This window comes from Equus asinus, chromosome 24, assembly GCF_041296235.1.
Source record: "Equus asinus isolate D_3611 breed Donkey chromosome 24, EquAss-T2T_v2, whole genome shotgun sequence".
In the NCBI taxonomy this organism is placed as follows: Eukaryota; Metazoa; Chordata; class Mammalia; order Perissodactyla; family Equidae; genus Equus; species Equus asinus.
In genome coordinates, this window is record NC_091813.1 from 67834642 (window position 1) to 67852469 (window position 17828).

The following is a 17828-nucleotide window of genomic DNA, read 5'->3' on the forward strand; positions in this document are numbered from 1 at the left end:
AGATATTAAGAAAATGTGTTAAAAAATTAAGGTCAAATTTGTAAAATAAGAGTTGATTAATTTGCAGATTAATTTTCCTTAATGTTTTCCATCAGGCTACTTTCTTGCTCGTGAATATTTGTGGCTATTTCCTCGTTAAATTTAAACTCTCCTGATTTCTAGAGACCTGCCTAAACTTGGCCTTAACATACCTACTGGCAGTCTCCTTACTACACCCCCCAAACGAACCCTGCGCCCGCACCTCTGCTCCTGGTGTCGCCCTGTGGGAAGGCTGCCGTCCTGTTCTGTCCAAACAGATCCAGCCTCTCAGGCAGCAGCCTCGTGACTGATTGTAATGTATTTCAGCATCACCTTTGGAAGGGCGGGTACAGGGGGAGAGTTTACTATTTAAAATGTATATTCCTGGGCTCTAACCCTCATGTCCAGATTTCCTAATTCTAGGATGGGGCCCAGTGATCTGCATTAAAAAAACAAAACCCCAGGTGAATCTAAGACAAGCGGTCCCCTGATGGCACCTGGGGGGACGCTGACCTCAAGGTCTCTGCAGGAGCCTCTCCTCTTCCTGGCTCCTGCTGTCTCACGACATCAGCCACAAATCTTAGCACGTCTTCTGTTCTGATTTCTCGTAGCAAAGCTTTTTTCTTTTCTTTGCACTCTCTATAGTGCCCTTCACAACTTGAACACATCCAAGGGCCGTAATGATTATTCCTGATTCAATCACCCCTAACTGTGTGGTCTTGGGCAAGTTACTGAACCTCCCTGTGCAACGCTTCTTTAGGGTAAATTGTGCATAAATATAGGACCTTCCTCACTGATTTACTGTGAGGATTAAAAGAAAAATTACACTTAACATAGACTAGTTCTCTGCACTTGGTAAACACTCAGTAAATATTAGCAGTTACTGCCATCTTTGTCATCACCATCATTTCAATTCAGAAATTAAAGGTAGTTCTAAAGGTTGTGCTATAAATCACAACAGGGCTAGATATTATTACAATAATAATTAGTTTTACCCCAAACAACCCTTTAAAGGAAGAATATTTCTTTATCTGTCAAACTCTTGAGTTCCAGTTTTATTTTCTACCTGGAGGTGGAGACCCGACGGCAGAGCCATCTTCACACACCTGTCCCTGTTACACACGTCATCTAGAGACGAGGCAGACGATGCCCAAATGGCGAGCACCACTCCCACCTCTCTGCAGAGCGCTGGGGCTGCGAGGACTGCTGCCGACTACTGACCATGCCAACTTTTTAACTGGAGGATAACACGTAAAATAGCTCAATATTTTAATAAGAATTGAAGGTTAATTTATTCTAAGAGGTTTAGTTATTTAAAATATTCTCTAAGGATGACAGATAATGTCAAAGTCTTGTGTTTTCTCATTAAGAAATGAGACTTTTGGGGCTGGCCAGGTGGCGTAGTGGTTAAGTTCACATGCTCCACTTTGGCAGCCTGGGGTTTGCAGGTTTGGATCCCAGGCACGGACCTGCACACTGCTCACAAACCACGCTGTGGTGGCATCCCACACACAAAATAGAGGAAGATTGGCACAGATGTCAGCTCAGCAACGATTTTCCTTAAGCAAAAAGAGGGAGATTGGCAACAGAGGTTAGCTCAGAGCCAATCCTCCTTACCCCACCAAAAGAAGAAATGAGACTTTTGGAACACAAGAAAAAAAATCAACAACTGCTATGGACTGAAGTGTGTCCCCCCCCCCCCGCTCCCCTGGCCGCCAATTCTTATCTTGAAGGTGTAACGCTCAGTGAGACTGTATTTGGAGACGGGCCCGTAAGAGGTAGTCAGGGTTAAATGAAGTAATGAGGGTGGGGCCCTAACCCAATAGGACTAGTGTCCTTATAGGAAGGGCCATGGGTGAGTTCTCTCCCCCTCTCCAAGCACAGAGGAGAGACCACGTGACGACAACGCAGCCGTCTGAAGCCGGGGAGAGAGCTCTCACCAGAAGCGGAACCTACTAGAACCTGGTCTGGAACTTCCAGCCTCCAGAACTGGGAGAAAATACACTTCTGTTCTTTAAGCCGCGCAGCCTACGGCATTTCGTTATGGCGGCCTGAGCAGACTGACACAAAAACTCATTCAGTATTTAAACCTTTAACGATCACTAATTTTACAGAGGCAGCTCTATAAAAGAACAGCCTGTCCAGAAAAGGAAGCGTGATGAATATTATTAACCTTTACTTTTGTGAAGTTATGATTTTCCCTTGGACTGTGGGATCAAAATATAAAATGAAAGGAAAAATACACGAGTCCCTGAAATAATGGACACTGACAAGTCGGTGCCACCTCTGAGCTGCTGCCACCAGGATCAACACTGTGAAGACACTACAGCAGTGTGTCAGGGCCACGCTATCCCTCTGGACTCCATTTAGAAACGACAGGGACTCCTGTGCTAGCAGCAGCTTCCACGAAAGGCAGGGTAACCTAGTAGGTGGGGCACAAGCTGTGCCTCCCAGGAACCTGGGTCCACCCCCAGGCCTGCCCCTTACCAGTCATGTGCCAACAAGCAAGGTGATTTCTGTGGTCTTGTTCCCTCAAACTGCTATGGCCCCACGTCGCGATAGGTGGCTGGGTGGGCCCACGGTGGGACAGCGCCACGGCCACAGCAGGGACTCGGCACACGCAGGTGATCACAGCAAGTGCGTCTGCATGACCATCACACCAACTCCTGTCCTGCTGCTGCGGAGAGAACGCAGCTGATGGGAGAACACAGGGGCGACAGGGCGCTCAGACGGGAGAACGCAGGGAGGACAGAGCGCTCAGACGGGAGAACGCAGGGAGGACAGAGCGCTCAGACGGGAGAACGCAGGGAGGACAGAGCGCTCAGACGGGAGAACGCAGGGACGACAGAGCGCTCAGACGGGAGAACGCAGGGACGACAGAGCGCTCAGACGTGTAGCCCGGGCCGGCAGACCCTCCGTCCCTGTCCCACTGGAGTGCCCAGCCTGGTCCTCTGAGCAGCTCACGCCTGTGCGGGCGGAGAACATTTCAGCACCACGTGAAGGAAAGAAGCGCAACAGTCAGAGAAGACAGCAGGGTGAGCAGGAGCCTCTGAGCCACACACAGCAGCTGCGTCAGCTTCACATCCAGATATGCAAAGACAGGAAGAGGCTGCAGGTAACTCGGGCACCAGGGCAGCCAGCAGCAGCATGAAGAATCAGAAAACAGGTCTTAATTCTGCCACTAATTCTGTGTGACCTTGGGAAAATCAGCTCGCCTGACCGAGTTCTAAACTGAAGAGTGGGACAAGATGTTATCCAGGGCGTTTTCAGCTAACTCCCAGGACTCGGTTTCTCCGTTTACCTTGGAGGATGCGTGTGGGATTATATCAGGTTTCTTTTTGTTTTGACTTTGAATGTTAAATTTTAATCTTTGTCCTTTATCTCAATAATTACTGTCATTACTTACATTCAAATAAATTTCATTTTCATGTTGCTGTGAAAACAGTGATTGACTATATGTGCTAAATAATAATTCTTGGGGAAAAAAGGAATCTAATGGCTTAACCGAGCTCATCAACCCTAGGAAGGGGGCTGCGGAGCGGAAAAATACGAGCATCTGTATGGGAAAGACGAATTTCATTTAATGGTCAAAACACGGGAAGGAAAAGCTTCCCACCAACGTGTGGACACTCACAGCACAACGTCACCCTCGAGAAGCCGAGTCCTGCATCCCGCATCACTCCAGCCCTGACACCCCACCCGCCCAGCCCCTCCCACAACAAGGGAGAAAACAAAGTCTAAAAGACAAGCTAAAAGGAACAAAATCAAGCCTATTCGTTACGACTGAGACTTCCAGAGCAGGCCAAAAACAAACACCCAGTTACGTTGTTGAAAAGAAACAAACCTAAAACAGTGTCAAAGGAAGCACTAGAAGCAAGAATGAGCCAACAGCCACCAAGCAAATGAAAACAAGAACGTAATAAACATAGGAACATTACTACCAGACACAACGGAATTGACCAAGTGAGGAGAAAACCCAAAGGAGGTGAACAGCTCTCCCAAGGCGACCTGGTCCAGAAGCGGCAGAGCTGCACTCTGACCCCAAAGCCCGTCTTCTCAACACACTGCACTGCACGTTCCCGTCTGCTGCCTGATCCCACCCGACAGCCCCGGCAGCCACCACGTAACCTCACTCAGTATCTGCATATTTGTCCCACCTCAACCCAGGGCCACTGTGTCTTCCACGTCTGATTCCAGACTCACAACCCCCACGGGGTCTGCAGAGTGAGACTCCTCTGGGTCTCCCACTTTCTCCCTCACACACGCTCCAGCCCAGCTCCACATAGCCGACAACCGAGCCTGCACCTGAGCCGTCTCTCACACTCAGTGTCTCGCTCCAACCTTTCTGTAACTCCTGTGTTTAAGCCTCACTCCTTTCTCACTTCTTCTGAGGTTTAGTCTTCCTCCTCTTTACACCACATCCATACTGTTCTCAGAGACATCTTCCCCCAAAACCCAACTGATGTCATGGTCCTGCATGAAAACCTGTCAGCTCCCCGCTGCTCCCTGCTCAACTCCTTAGACAGGCCGCATGATCACGCACCTTCATACACATGACCCTGCACCCCAACTGTGGCGACCATCAGGTCCAGGATCCTCTTGTTACTGCCTCAGCCCCGCCCCACTGTCCGTCCTCACAGAATGCTGCCCCCTCTCCACCTGGCTGCCTTACCGAGCCCCCCCCTGCCGGACCAGGAAGCACCGGTGCCCCTCTCTGCAGCTCCCCCTAGCTTCCCCGGTCCCAGGCATCCAAGTCAGCATCTGTGGAATCACGTGAGCTCCCATCCTCATCTCTGTCTCCAGCATCATCAGGAGATGTCTCCAGCTCTTACTTTGTGCTGACACGAGCGATTTACAGCACTATCTTCACAGCCACTCTATGAGGTAGACTCTGCTATTAAACTGACTTTACGACGAGAAGTCTGAGGCCTGAGGAGCGAGGAAAGCTGCCTGCCAGCTCACAAGACGTCAGCGTGGAACTGGAACTCCCACTCTCGACTGTCTGACTCCAGAGGCCAACAATGAGCCATTATGCTAAAGACATGACCTGGAACACCTCCCCACGACTAAGACCCTCCTGTAGATCGGGACAGGGTGGTCATCCAAAGTGAGGATCTCATCTTCTGATGCCACTCTCGGCCTTTACCATCATCTGTTAACAAGACCTCTTACTTTCCAGGTATTAAGATCTTTTGATCTTCAGCCTCAAAGGCAGAGTAAACTCGTGAGAAACAAAGAATGGTGTTTAGTCGCGATGATTCATCTCATTAAAGCCCCGGCCTCGGAGCCACCTACCCCGAGCTGACTCACGGTTCAGCGGCTCTGGTGTGTGCCCACGTCCACACCCCTTCCATGGGGCGCACCAGATCCCTTAGCTGTTCACAACCTGCCCGGCCGCCTTAGGAGCTTTTGAACACTATGTTCATTAAGTGACAACTCTAGGTGACTGGATGCCAAGCTTGACCACAGATCTATCAGTTTTAGGCACTGAAACTGCACAGACGACTGCTTTCCCAAAGCCCCTGTTTTTTGTGGTTAGTCTCGTCAAAACCAGTGACTGCCCGAGTCCCATAATGTGACGTGTGGAATCAGGGGCAGCTTCACTGACGACTCTAATCGGTTACATATAATTTAACCGACACTTGTTTGAAGGTCAAAATCCTTTTTATATTATCTTGTTGTTTCTAATATACGACATTATGATAGATTTCTTGTGCAGCTTTGAACTTAGCTACAAACCCAGTATGAACCAATTGAATGATAGATTTTATAAGTTCAGATTTTTCTTCAAGAGCTAGATGAGTCAATGATAAAATTCTTTGATAATCTTTCATGATTTTACAGAATCCCAGAGAGCGCAGTTGGGAATGCAACTACGAATACACAGCAATACTTCAAACTTAATCTCTGTCATTTTCAAAAAGGGAAAGCCTGCATCTCCCTAAACACAGGAGACCATCTGTCTGCTAAACGGCCCGGCAACAGTCTCTCGAACTTTGTCAACATATTGTAGGACTCAGTTTTACAACATCTCTGAACAAAAAGCAGTTTCAAGGCACAACTATTCTATAGATTACCTTTGTGTCCTTGCTCATCTAACTGAGAAAATGCTTAAGCATTTAAGACTTGTTTGAGCTACTGTAAGGGCAGGTATGACCCAGTAATTTGGTAATGTCTTAGCTCAATGGCAGTATCCTGCTGCGTTCACCTCTGCTTATGCTAAAATGCACAGGCGTACATTCATGCAACAGTCCGCAAGCAACTTATGGACACCGACTCTGTGCCAGGCCCAGCTCTAGGTACTGGGCTACGGAAATGAAAGGAGGACACAAGCCTGTTATCTCATGGAGCCTGCGTTCCAGGGAGGGCAGGCAGACAGTAAACAAGCAAAACATGCAGGTACTCTGACGCTGACAGCGACATGGAGGGAACCAGAGCGTGCAGGCTGGGGCAGCCGCGTGTGTGAGTGAGGGGTCGGGAAGGCCTCACTGAACAGACGGCACTTAAGCAACATCTGCAGGAGGAGAGGCAACAACCACGGGGACAGCTCAGAGCAACCTTCCAGGCGGAGGGCAGAGCTGTGCAAATTCTAGGCGGTTAGGAAACTGACCACTTTCATTTCAGTATCTGCGGAATCGCTGGATCAACGTAACCACACATTAAATGTTAGTTGAATGAATACACGAATTAAAGTAGCATGAAAGAGTTTAAAAAAAAAAAAGAGAGAGGAGATGGTTAGCTTCACTTTAAGCTACCTAGAGTCAAAAATTTATACTGCTGCATAAATTCTACATGCTCTGAGCCTTGGAAAAGTCTCTGAAGAGAAATTAGTAAACAGGATCTATTCTAAGTTCAAACAGAATTACTCTTAATGGAGTCCGAGGCTAACAAATGATCAATGCCATGAAATTTTCTTGAAAACATGTCACCAACTGCTCCACACTCCCCTCTTCCCCTCCTGTTGTGTGTAAGTGGAGAGTGAGCACAGCACCCGGGCACCTCACTTGTAGGAGGTAGGAGAACAGCCTCGCCTCCACAAGAGGGTCCGATACATGCCCAGCTCTGAAACTCCAGAAGATCCACCAGCTACAGCTAGAGCACAGGGATGGCTCTCTCCTTCACAGCGTCTCCACTGGTCCACCACCCGCACCCAGAGCACAGGGATGGCTCTCTCCCTCACAGCATCTCCACTCATGGAGGAATTTAACTGGATCTTGGTGATCCTCTACATATTAAAATCATGCTTAAGTAGCGATATAGCACAAAGAAAAAAGGGTCTATTAACTACTCCAGTTTTCTATATTCTCTCAGTTCCTTCCTATGCTAAATTATCACAATATATTTTAAAAATAAAACAAAGGGCATTCTAAAACAACTTACATTAGCATCTATGGCAGGCCCACACCATAAGTATAACCACTGTGTTAATTTGCTACTTAATGTGATAATACACAGTGAAGTGTTCAGAACATTGCTTGGCTCATAGTTAGTGCTCAGACATTATTATTATTTATTAATAATATTTAAAGACTAGAATATAATCAGGAAAAGTCAGCTAACATTTATTACACCTCTGTTTTATACTTAGTGCTTTGGGATGTATTGGGATATAAAGAATTAGAAAACTATGGTCATACCCTTTAAAAGCTTAAAATACACACAACCAGGGAGTTATATATAATCCATTAGGAAAAGTTCAGTAGAGGATAAGACAGCACTAGAATGAGCTAAAATACGACACCCGATCTAATACACAGTGAGAAAACGATACAATTTCCTAGAGGGGAAAGATCACGAAGACTAGAAGCCTAGAAAGAAGGAGTGGTACTAACTGAGACGGGGCTGGAGGAATGAAGGGCACCCAACAGACAGTTTATGATTAAGATAAAAAAATTTATTAAGGCCTGGTCTAGGATGACAGCAGAGGCAGCAAATTTAAAGGCATGGAGTTGAGATTTATGCTGTAGACAGAGGTCAGCTAGTCTTGAGACTAAATGGATTTAGGGATAGAGTGTGGCAACTTCACCTACACACCGGGCTAGAGACAGCTGAAGCCCCAGCTAGAGGAGCAGGCTGAGTCCAGACTGACTACTGGTGGCTATGAGCAGCTCACAGGCCAGGGTAGAGACGAGTCAGTGCACAAGTTTGGGCCACCAAAAGAGAGAATGCTTTATTCTGCAAGAGATCCGATTGCTAAACTGCGTGGTCAGAAAGATGCCAGAGCCTCTACCAACAGCAGAACCATCAAAAACAGCCGAAAGAAATAATTTCTTGGGGCCAGAGAAATATTGGTACAATTGATTTGGACACAGACATTACCCAGAGGAGTCAGTTTTACAGTGAAAGCTGGTGAACAGTTGAGTGGAAGAGAAGTTGAGTTTTGATAAGAGGAAGGCATCTGCTGTCCTCTGAGTGGCTGTAAGTGTGGAACCCAGACCATCGGAAAAGGAGAGCTGAAACCAGGAGAACAAGTACGATTCCCCGCCCAGAGAAAAACACGATCGAAGCTTAGAAGAGAGAGTGAGAAAGATGCAGAAGTCCAGAGAAGGGAATTTGAAGGAATGGCCTGGACAGAATCAGCTGAAACAGTGGCTGAGAGATTGCTCCACGTGTAAAGCAGCTAAGGCAGAAAACCACAGCTTTCAGGGTATATACGCTCCAGCAGACAGACAGAAGAGCTATGCCTGACTTCACGTGATAAACTGAAAGACAGTGTAGAAGGCAGGCGCATGGCATAATCCCACCACAAGAGCATTAAAGAACGACTCCGAGATTTAACCCTCAGAAAGTTATTAATAGCTCCTCTCATTTGCAAAACAGTACAAATACGATACACCAGCAAAAACAAAACAGAAAGACCTTTACTCTCCTTTTCCGCCTTGCTTTATAAAAAATGTGGATTAAAAAATCTTTAATGATTTCAATGTTAATTTCAACCTACATCCAACAGTGAACCATCAACTTCACCGGCCAATCATTTTAAACTTTGCTTTGTTGGAATTTCTGGAATGTATCCCAATTGTTTTTTAACTTGGAAAATTTTAAAGTTTGAAAGCTTGGTAACAGTTGGTATTACCAATTGTTTTTTGTTTTCAAAAGAGCACGGTCCAAGGATCTGCTATTCAGTGACAGCGCCCCTCTTCAAATATCCCACTGCCACTGCAGCTTCTGCAGAGCACAGTTTATGGGGAGCTCGTCAGGTGTGCTCTTGGATTTTCTCTGAGGACTAAAGACTTTTCAGCAATCACCCTTATGTGTTCTAAGGGACAGCTTAAATGACACGCTGGATTTTAGATGACTCTTTTACAAACGTTTGCATGTGCACTTGCACGTATGTTTGTGTATTTAGGAAGACTGAAGGAACCCTCTCACGACTTAGTGTCCACCATGACAGTCTAAGTGGAAAAGAACAGGCAAAAAGATGTTGTTTTAGAATTTAAAGAGCAAATGCAATTAGTACAAAGAAAAAATAAAAATTAGAATTGTATTTCATTAAGATTATGATTTTCAATAACAAAAAAACAGGTGAGGTCAGAATTAAGAAAAATTATGATATTTACCATGGCAGGGGTAAGAAGAAAGAGAAAAACTCTGCACATTATATGCTGGCTCACCAAAAAAGTCAAGTTGTGATAATAGGACAGTACAATAATCTGAAGATCACTTAGAGCCATTGACAATCTGAGTCACAGCCGGGTCTGTCACCAAACGCCTTTTCCACCCATCCCTGCATCACCGCCCTGCAGTCCCTGTTCTTCTGCCCCCATATGACTCCCCTTCATCCTCCAGCTGGAAGCTCAGGTGGCACCTGACAGCCCCAGGTGGGGGAGGGGCTCCTGTGGGTCCTCAGCACCCCTCATGCACACTCCTTCGATGCCGCCCATGTCTTTGTCTAGAGTGCAGGCAGCCTGAGGGCTGCATCTCAGCCTTTACTCACTTTTAACACTGTACCTGGCCAACGAAACGTCTGAATACACAAATTAACGAGCCATGTTCTGCACCAACGATACGAACTGAAATATGTGGCTACATCTTAAGAAAAAAATCTAGCCCCTTGACACACAAAGCCGGGCAATTTGTAGGGAGAATTTGCAGGCTCAAAGCTCTGGGTCTTACAACCTTATAACATAAGAAGTGAAATCACTTTTGTTTGACCAGCATATTCATATTTTCCACAAAACAAACTAACAACGCTTGGCTTGGAAGGACACAGAAACCCAAACGGAAAGGTGTGTGTTAATGTGTCAAAGCTAACTCCCGATGGGATCTGAATCATAAAGGAGTCGTGTCCTGACCCTCAGGAGCTGCTCTTCCTCAAGCAGATGTGAGTCTGCATTCCAGCTCTAAGGAGACGTTAACAGTGTGAGACCTGACCCAGCGGGTGGGATGCTGGGATGCGGAGGGCACGAGAGAGGGGAGGCAGGAGTGCTAATTCCTGCATGTATCCAAAACCAGCCCAAATACCAACCACCCCAGAACAGGAGTCAGTTCCTTCTTTTTGCTCATCTGGAATCTCTTCCTTTTCCCCCTTTCTCAGTTCTGATCCACTTGTCAAAGCAGCCCTGACTAGGGAGCCGTGGGCACAGTTCACGGAAGAAAAGCTCCAGACTGTAGAGCATTCCAGGAAAGAGGGAACCCTCGAGGCCACAGACAGCCCTGCTCCCCGGGAACCTACCAGCCGCAGGACACTGTCAGGGACAGTGACTCCAACTGTATGCACAGAAAACAATGCAGCCTGTCCACTTCCTGCAAGTCACTGAAATCTGTGTGGAAAAAACCCTGGCAGCAGAAGAAACGACCTCATACGACCATGATGGCAAGGGACAGACAGAAGCATGTCGGAAGACTGTAAATAACGTCAACAGACTCTTGAAAACCAGCTTCCAGTGAATTTCACAAATTTGGGTTCTTGAATAAGAATAAAAAAAGAGATGCGATAGAGGAGCTGGGCTCCCCAGTGGAAACATTAACTCAACAAAACGCACTTGAACTCTAGAAAAGTTAGGGGTCATGCGCTGGAAAGACTGTGGCAACCTAAGTTGGCTCTAGTCTTAAACTACCCAGACCCTGCAAACTCGGAGCCACGTGGAGCAGACACTCATCTTCCCAAAGCGCACAAGGAGAGGCTCCTGTTTAGCAACTCTGCACAAACGACATGCAAGTGAGGAGGAGGTGGCGGCAGCGTCCTCGCTCTATGTTCTGGAGGACGGTGACTGCGGAGAGCTCTGGCCTCGGCCTCCTGGGGAGCTCTTCCCATGACTCTGCTGGCGAGGGGGTCGTGTGGCAAACACTGCACTTGCTCACCTTTTGCGAGGGCCTTAGGCAGCAGAAGGAAAATCAGACGCTCAGCCCTAGGGCTCGTGCTTTTCCAGGCAGCGTACTGGCCGCATCTGTCTACGCGTTCAATGGCAGCATTATTTTAACACGGAAAGCAGGACGCACCTGGCAGCGCACAGGCTCCTAACTGTTCACATAAAAAGAGCCATATGCTCTATGTGCTCATATCATTTTAGGTGTAAAATGTGAGCTGAGCCATTCTGCCTCTACAGACACATTCGTCCACTGCCACAGCCAACCGTGACCACGATACAAGCGGCAGTGAAAACGACCCTAATCCCGGGCAGGACTTTCCTGTTGCTGAAAATTCAGTCCCATGCTTCTCTCATACTAAACTCTGTTTCACAAGGAAGCTGTGAACTGGGGAGGGCACACAACAGACAGAGCACGGCCACCACCACACCATCCGTCTGTCTGTCCACCATCCTAGAGGAGAAGGAACCTCCCCCCTAGGGTCCCCGAAAGACCAACGAGGCGAGGGTACCGAGCTGCTTCTCTCGCTCCTGACGGCGCTCCCGGGCCAGCCGCTGCCGGTCATCCACGCGCAGCACAGGCGGGGGGTCTGAAACGAGAGGAGAACACAGAGGAGCAGCAGGTTAAAGAAGGGGTCATAGAGACATGCGCGATGAACACCTTGCTGTGCAGCGACTGACGGATGAGACATCCCCACACGTCTTCCGACAATTAGACGCGGGGCTGCAGTGTCAGCAACACGCTTGATCACAATTTTTCTGAGAATTCCCAAGCGTTTTTGCTCAAGCATCTTTATTCTATTTATAAACATGATACAAGAGAGTAGATCCTAAGAGCTCTTATCACAAGGAAAAAAAACCCTTTTTTTGTATCTATATGAGATGACGGATGTTAACTAAACGTACTGGGGTAATCATTTCACAACAGATGTGAGTCGAGTCATTATGCTGTCCACCGTAAACTTACACAGTGCTTTGTGTCAATTATATCTCAATAAAATTGGAAGAAAATTTTAAAAAAAGAGGCACAGCCAAAAAAAAAAAAACCCATTATGTACAAATATAACGTAACAGTAACCTTTTGGCTATTTTCATCAAAAAATATGTATGATGTTTTGTGTTCCTAAAGCTACTGAACTTCCACTATTTTTATGCTGAGAAAGTCTGTTCCTTCACAACAAGCAGAGAGCTAAGTGAATTTACACTGAACACACGTTCACCAGCGAGACGTTGAGCCCTGCTCTGGCCAGGCTGAGCTCGAGCCCTGTGCTGTCCTCACTCGCTGTGTAAACTGGGCTGTTACCCACCTCTCCAACCTTCAGCTCTGCCATGGGTTTCATGGGTTTTCACTTATTACCTACAAAATGAGGATAAAACAGAACCCATCTCCCATCGCTGTAAGGATTTAATAAAATAACACTTCTAACAGCTCTAGCGCGTGCCCAGCACGTGACAGTCTCAGGAGAGTCACTCACTCGGTGCTCACCCTGCACACTGTGGTGCCCAGGCTGTCCACGTGCTAGAGAGGAAGCAGTCAACAGAAAGACAGAAACCTCCACCGACCAAATGGGGCTTGCTTTCAACTCAGGGAAAATTTAATTAGCAGGATAAATAAGTAAGACATACAGAACATGAGACTGAGATAAATGCTAAAGAGACAACGAAGCAATAAAGGGGACTGTGAACGGCAGGAAGGGGACGTTTAACATGCCGACAGTGGCCCCGGGAAGTCTAACTGTCATGGTGACTTTTAGGTGCAAACACCTGATGGAGGGTAGGGAGCTACCCCTGCAGACATTCCAGGAGATGAAAGGCAAGTGCAAAGGCCCTGAGGTTGCAAGTACCTAACGTGTTCAAGAAACAACAGGGAGACCCAAGCCACTGGAGCAGAGTGAGATCAGCACGTGATAGGGCCAGAGCCTCGGGGCCTGCTGGGGACTTTGAGTTACACTCTGGTGAGACGTCACTGGGGGCTTCCAGCCGAGGGCGACACTACTGGGCTTGTTCTGCCTGTTAATATACAAAAAGCAACATAATGACGATGCTGATAATAACTACACTTGAAATAGGCCGTATTTCCCCTCTACTTAACTGACATCACAATTCTCACATCTCACGTTGAAAACAGAATCCCACTGGAACATTAGAGACACGTGGTGGCACCTCCTCCATGCATTTAGAGGCCCTGCGCCCACAGGCCTGTCACAGAACTTGCACACTCAGGGAGCGACACTGTGGAGGCCAGGGGGAGCCTACAGGCCGGCGGGCGCCTCGGGGGCAGACGGGCCGGCACTTCACGCCTTACTGCATTAGCGCGCGGTTTTTAAAAAGTTGGTGATGCGACCCCCTCACAGAATTATCACTATGATGATTATTTTTCAGAGTTACCTATCATTTATGAGGTTTCAAATATTTTTTCTGTAGGAAAATATGGGCCCTGGCCCAAAAGGTTTTCTCCCGACACAAGAAAGTGGGTGTGGACGCCCCCTCGGGTGCTTGGTTAAGGGCCATGTGGCGGGTTTTGCTGTCATTTGTTTTTGGTAAAAGGAAACGACTGACACAGCAAAACGGTATTCTGAAGAAAGGATGATCTGAGAGCAAAAGCCAAAATGAAGTTGGAAGAAAGACTTTTAACAACTACTTATCACTTAAAAAATTCCTTAAATAACGAGGTTTACTCACTGGTAAAAACTTATTTAATTATAAAACTTGCAAATCAACTTTACTTATAAAAGCCATATAAGCACATTACATAAAATCTATAGAATTTAATTACTTTAAATTATATTGATAAACTCTATTAAGAGAATATGAAGTATGTGACGTTTCCAGCTTACTTTCAAGTACGTGACAAATTTCGCACAAAGTTTTAAAAAGAAGGTCTTAATAACAACAAAGGGGACACACACACTCACCACCCCGCCACCCTCTTCCCCTCAAGCCAACCCTGTGAGGCCGAATCGGTGACCAGGGTCCTGCAGGGAGGAGGAAATGGCCAACTATGCGACGTGACGCTTGCTTTTAGATGCACAGTGGGAAACCGGCAGTGCGGGACAGGGCGGAGCTTGCCTGATTTCTGTGCTATCATTTCATATGAAAATTATGCTCTTCACAGGCAACAAACCACACTCCGTGTGGTAACACAATACACGAGGAACAAGGCCGTGCATAGCACTACACAAGGACATGAGTTAAACACCGTAAATAAGGCCAATGCTTACAAAAGCACAGCGGCTCCCACCCGCCTTCTCTGAGACCAGCACTGAAATGGTAATCACTTTTCATTTGGAATTAGATCTCAGGGAGTAAAGAATTACTGAACACTTATAAAGTGCAAGATACACTGAGATTGTGATTTGCTGGATGATTTTGGTTGGTTTGGGAACCTGGCACTAGAAAATACTGAATTGTAGAGTGAAAAAGGTACTCAATTTAAATTGTGTCCATCCTTCTGATGACATCAGTAAGAAAGTCCCTTTGGTGCTGGAATGTCAATAATGCCTGTGGCAGATTAAAGGTGGCTGTAAACAGGTGTGGGGAGGAGCCAAAGCTGGTGGGTTTCGCACCCGGCTGGGCTCCCAGGGCCCAGGGCTGCACCTGGTGGAAGCAGCATCTTCCCGAAGTGTTCACTGAATGAATGAATGAGCAAAGAGCCTTAGCCAACCTTCAGAGCCTCTAACCTGCCATCAACCTGCACCAGGGGGCAGACCAATAGCAATCTCATATTTGATAACAGACTTCAAAAACTGTAAATGCTAGCAATTGAAACTTTAAGTTTCAATAACTAAAAACTGATAAAAATTATCTTTAAAGATCAGTTTTCAGAAAGGTAAAAATGCAATTGACTAGTTTCAAGGACAGAGAATTTTCTGTAATTCTTTGTCTCCCTCTCATTTCCACCCTCATATCCCTTTTCCCTGGAAGGAAATCAAGGTGGAGGAAATAACTGGACGTGGAGAAATTCCAGGTGCCCATCAGATCTCACGTTGTTAGAATAAAATCAATGACCAACTCTCAGAAGGAAAGTTTCACGAGAAGCAGAGCGTCAGTGCAAGAGCGCCCACACCTGCGTCCTGCGCTCCATCTCCTTCCACGAGGGCCAGAGAGCGGGGCCGCTGCCAGAGCGGACGCCAGTGCCGTCATGTCCTGTCTGTGCCAACACGCACAAACCTGGCCTGTCCCGCAGAAACCTCAACTAAAGAGAGGCCTTGAAGACAAGAAAGTCCCTCATGCTGTCAGGCTCTTCAGGAGCTGCCTGGAGCTTGACTGCTACCACTTCCGCCAGGGCTCTGCGCTTCACAAGGCACTTTCACATCTGTTAGCATCTCTTCCTCACAATGGTCCTAGGAGCGAGCCCGGCATTTATTCATTCAACGAAGAGCTGCTGTGCCTGTTTTCCCAATGGGAAAGCTGAGGGAAATGGCACTGTCGAGTGTTGAGCTGAGGCTTCAAACCAGGCCTTGGACTCCACCCGGGGCCCTTTCCACACCATGGCCCTCAGGACGGCAGGACGCAGGGACAGAGACGCTGGAAGACTCCAGCTCCCGCGCTCCTCTGTGAGGGAGATCTGTCGACACACCGCCAGGCAGAATGCAGTTTCAGGGGCTCTTGTAAAGACTTGGCAGAGGGCAGCAGACGGCGAGCAAGGAAGAGGGATTCTTCATGAACTAGTTTCTGCTTTTCCCGGGCACACGCAGGCCATGAAGAAAATGTAATTTTCTCTTCTAATTAGGTCAAACTCCTAATCATTTATCTCCTGCTTCTTCAGGAAACAGCAGCCACAGACGATCTGTAACTTTACCAAGTGTCTCTACTGGGCTGGGTTCAAGCGTCCACAGCTGAGAGCTCTGGTCCTTCCTGGCCAACGGGAGACACCCTGTGTCCAAACGCGTAAAACACCACAAGGGCCATCCTTCCAAGTTTGAAGGTCAAATAGTAACTCCCTGAATGTGGATTAGATGCTTTTAAACCCAAGAGAGGTTGCAGAGCTCCAGTATCAGAAGGTAGGAGGGCAGGAAATTTAACTAAAATATACTAGGTTAAAAGGGACCCTTTTTCATTTGGTCAGGAATAATCAAAATACCCTAAAATATAGCATGCACTTTTTTTCTTTTTAAGTTCTAGAGAATGAAAACCAACAAACTGCTTTAGGCAGACGTTCCCCTGACTCGTATCCCATAAAATCAGAAGGTTTTACTCAAGCCTAGCCCTCCAACACGGAGCCTCCTCTACCACCCTCCAGGGACACACAGGAAAATCACACGGTGGTTTCAAAAATAAAAGCCTTATTTGTAGATGCAAGACAGCAGACACAAAGATACTCAAAGGACGCAGTCTGAAGTGAAATGTCTCCTCGCTCAACTTGACGTTCGCCACGTAAACCCAATGGTCCTGGAAAGAGACGGCCAGTCGGGTGGGAAGCTTTTTGGCCTCTGTGCTCTCCAGGAACTCTGCATCTTGTCACACTGGAAGCTCCTGTACCTGCATATTGGTTTACTCCACCATCCTGTCAACTAGCTGGCAGGGACTGTGTCTGTTAATAACACATCCCTAGTACATACACAGTGCCCACGCCAGATGAATAAATGAGTTATCAGGGTAGAAAAGCACGAACTGCACAGTAAAGAATGGCAGGTACTACAAGTGATGGCTGATGGGGAGAACCAGGGAAAACAGAACAAACAAAATTAGAATTGAACAAACCATGTTCAATTCTCATGGGGAAACATGGGGTTTTCACGCTAAAAAGCCCCACAAGGACGTTCCCTTGAGAATAAGGAACGATGTCCACTAGAACACACCCTAGGAGGACACGGAACCCGTTCTTTTGCTCAGAGAGTCCCTCTCGCAGGCCCAGGCGTGGAACAACTACTCAGTAAACATCAGACGGTGGCTGGGTGATGGGCGGATAGATGGATGGATAAATGAATGAATGAAAAGGCAAACTGACTAGTACTTGTTATGCGTCTTTCTTCTAAATAACAAGCCAGACTTAGCTGCCCTGTCCAAGACCTTTCAGACATGGGAATAAAGCACAGAACAACATATAATGGGGAATGCTTTCTGTGAGGCTAGATAGTCGTTTCCATGTTTGTTCTCACTGATGCACCGTTCCGAGTGACTTCGGCCTTGTACTCAGCACGAAGCAGGGTTCCAGGAGCCCCACAGGGGGTTCCATCTCCTTTCCCTCCTTTGTTGCCTCTTATAGCACCCTGCACATTCGTCTCTCCCAAGGTCCACACGATGGCTGCTGGATACCTGGAAGCAACTGCACTGTCCATTCAGCTGTCTGTGTTATGTTTCCAGCTGTTTGCTCCTCTGTATTATTGAGTGGAGCAGACCATGAACCAGGGGCTATTAAATGAAGTCACTGTGCAGGCAGACAGTCATTGCAGGGCATGGGGAACAAAACATGATTCTGTACCAGCTTTGCTGCGTGTAAAGATCCCCTTAAGTGGCTTCTGAAAGAGTCACAAAAGAGATATGCAATAATGCTGGCAC

General features: G+C 47.2%; 1 protein-coding gene across 37 annotated transcripts in view; it reads right to left on the minus strand.

Moving 5' to 3' along the window:
- MAP7 (microtubule associated protein 7) overlaps positions 1-17828 on the minus strand; it is a 149222-nt gene that overhangs the window by 42946 nt on the left and 88448 nt on the right. For all 37 annotated transcript variants that reach the window (XM_070496552.1, XM_070496550.1, XM_070496546.1 and 34 more), the window contains one exon: positions 11840-11917. In XM_070496552.1, the coding sequence (XP_070352653.1) occupies positions 11840-11917 (78 nt within the window). The remainder of the gene's footprint in view (positions 1-11839; positions 11918-17828) is intronic.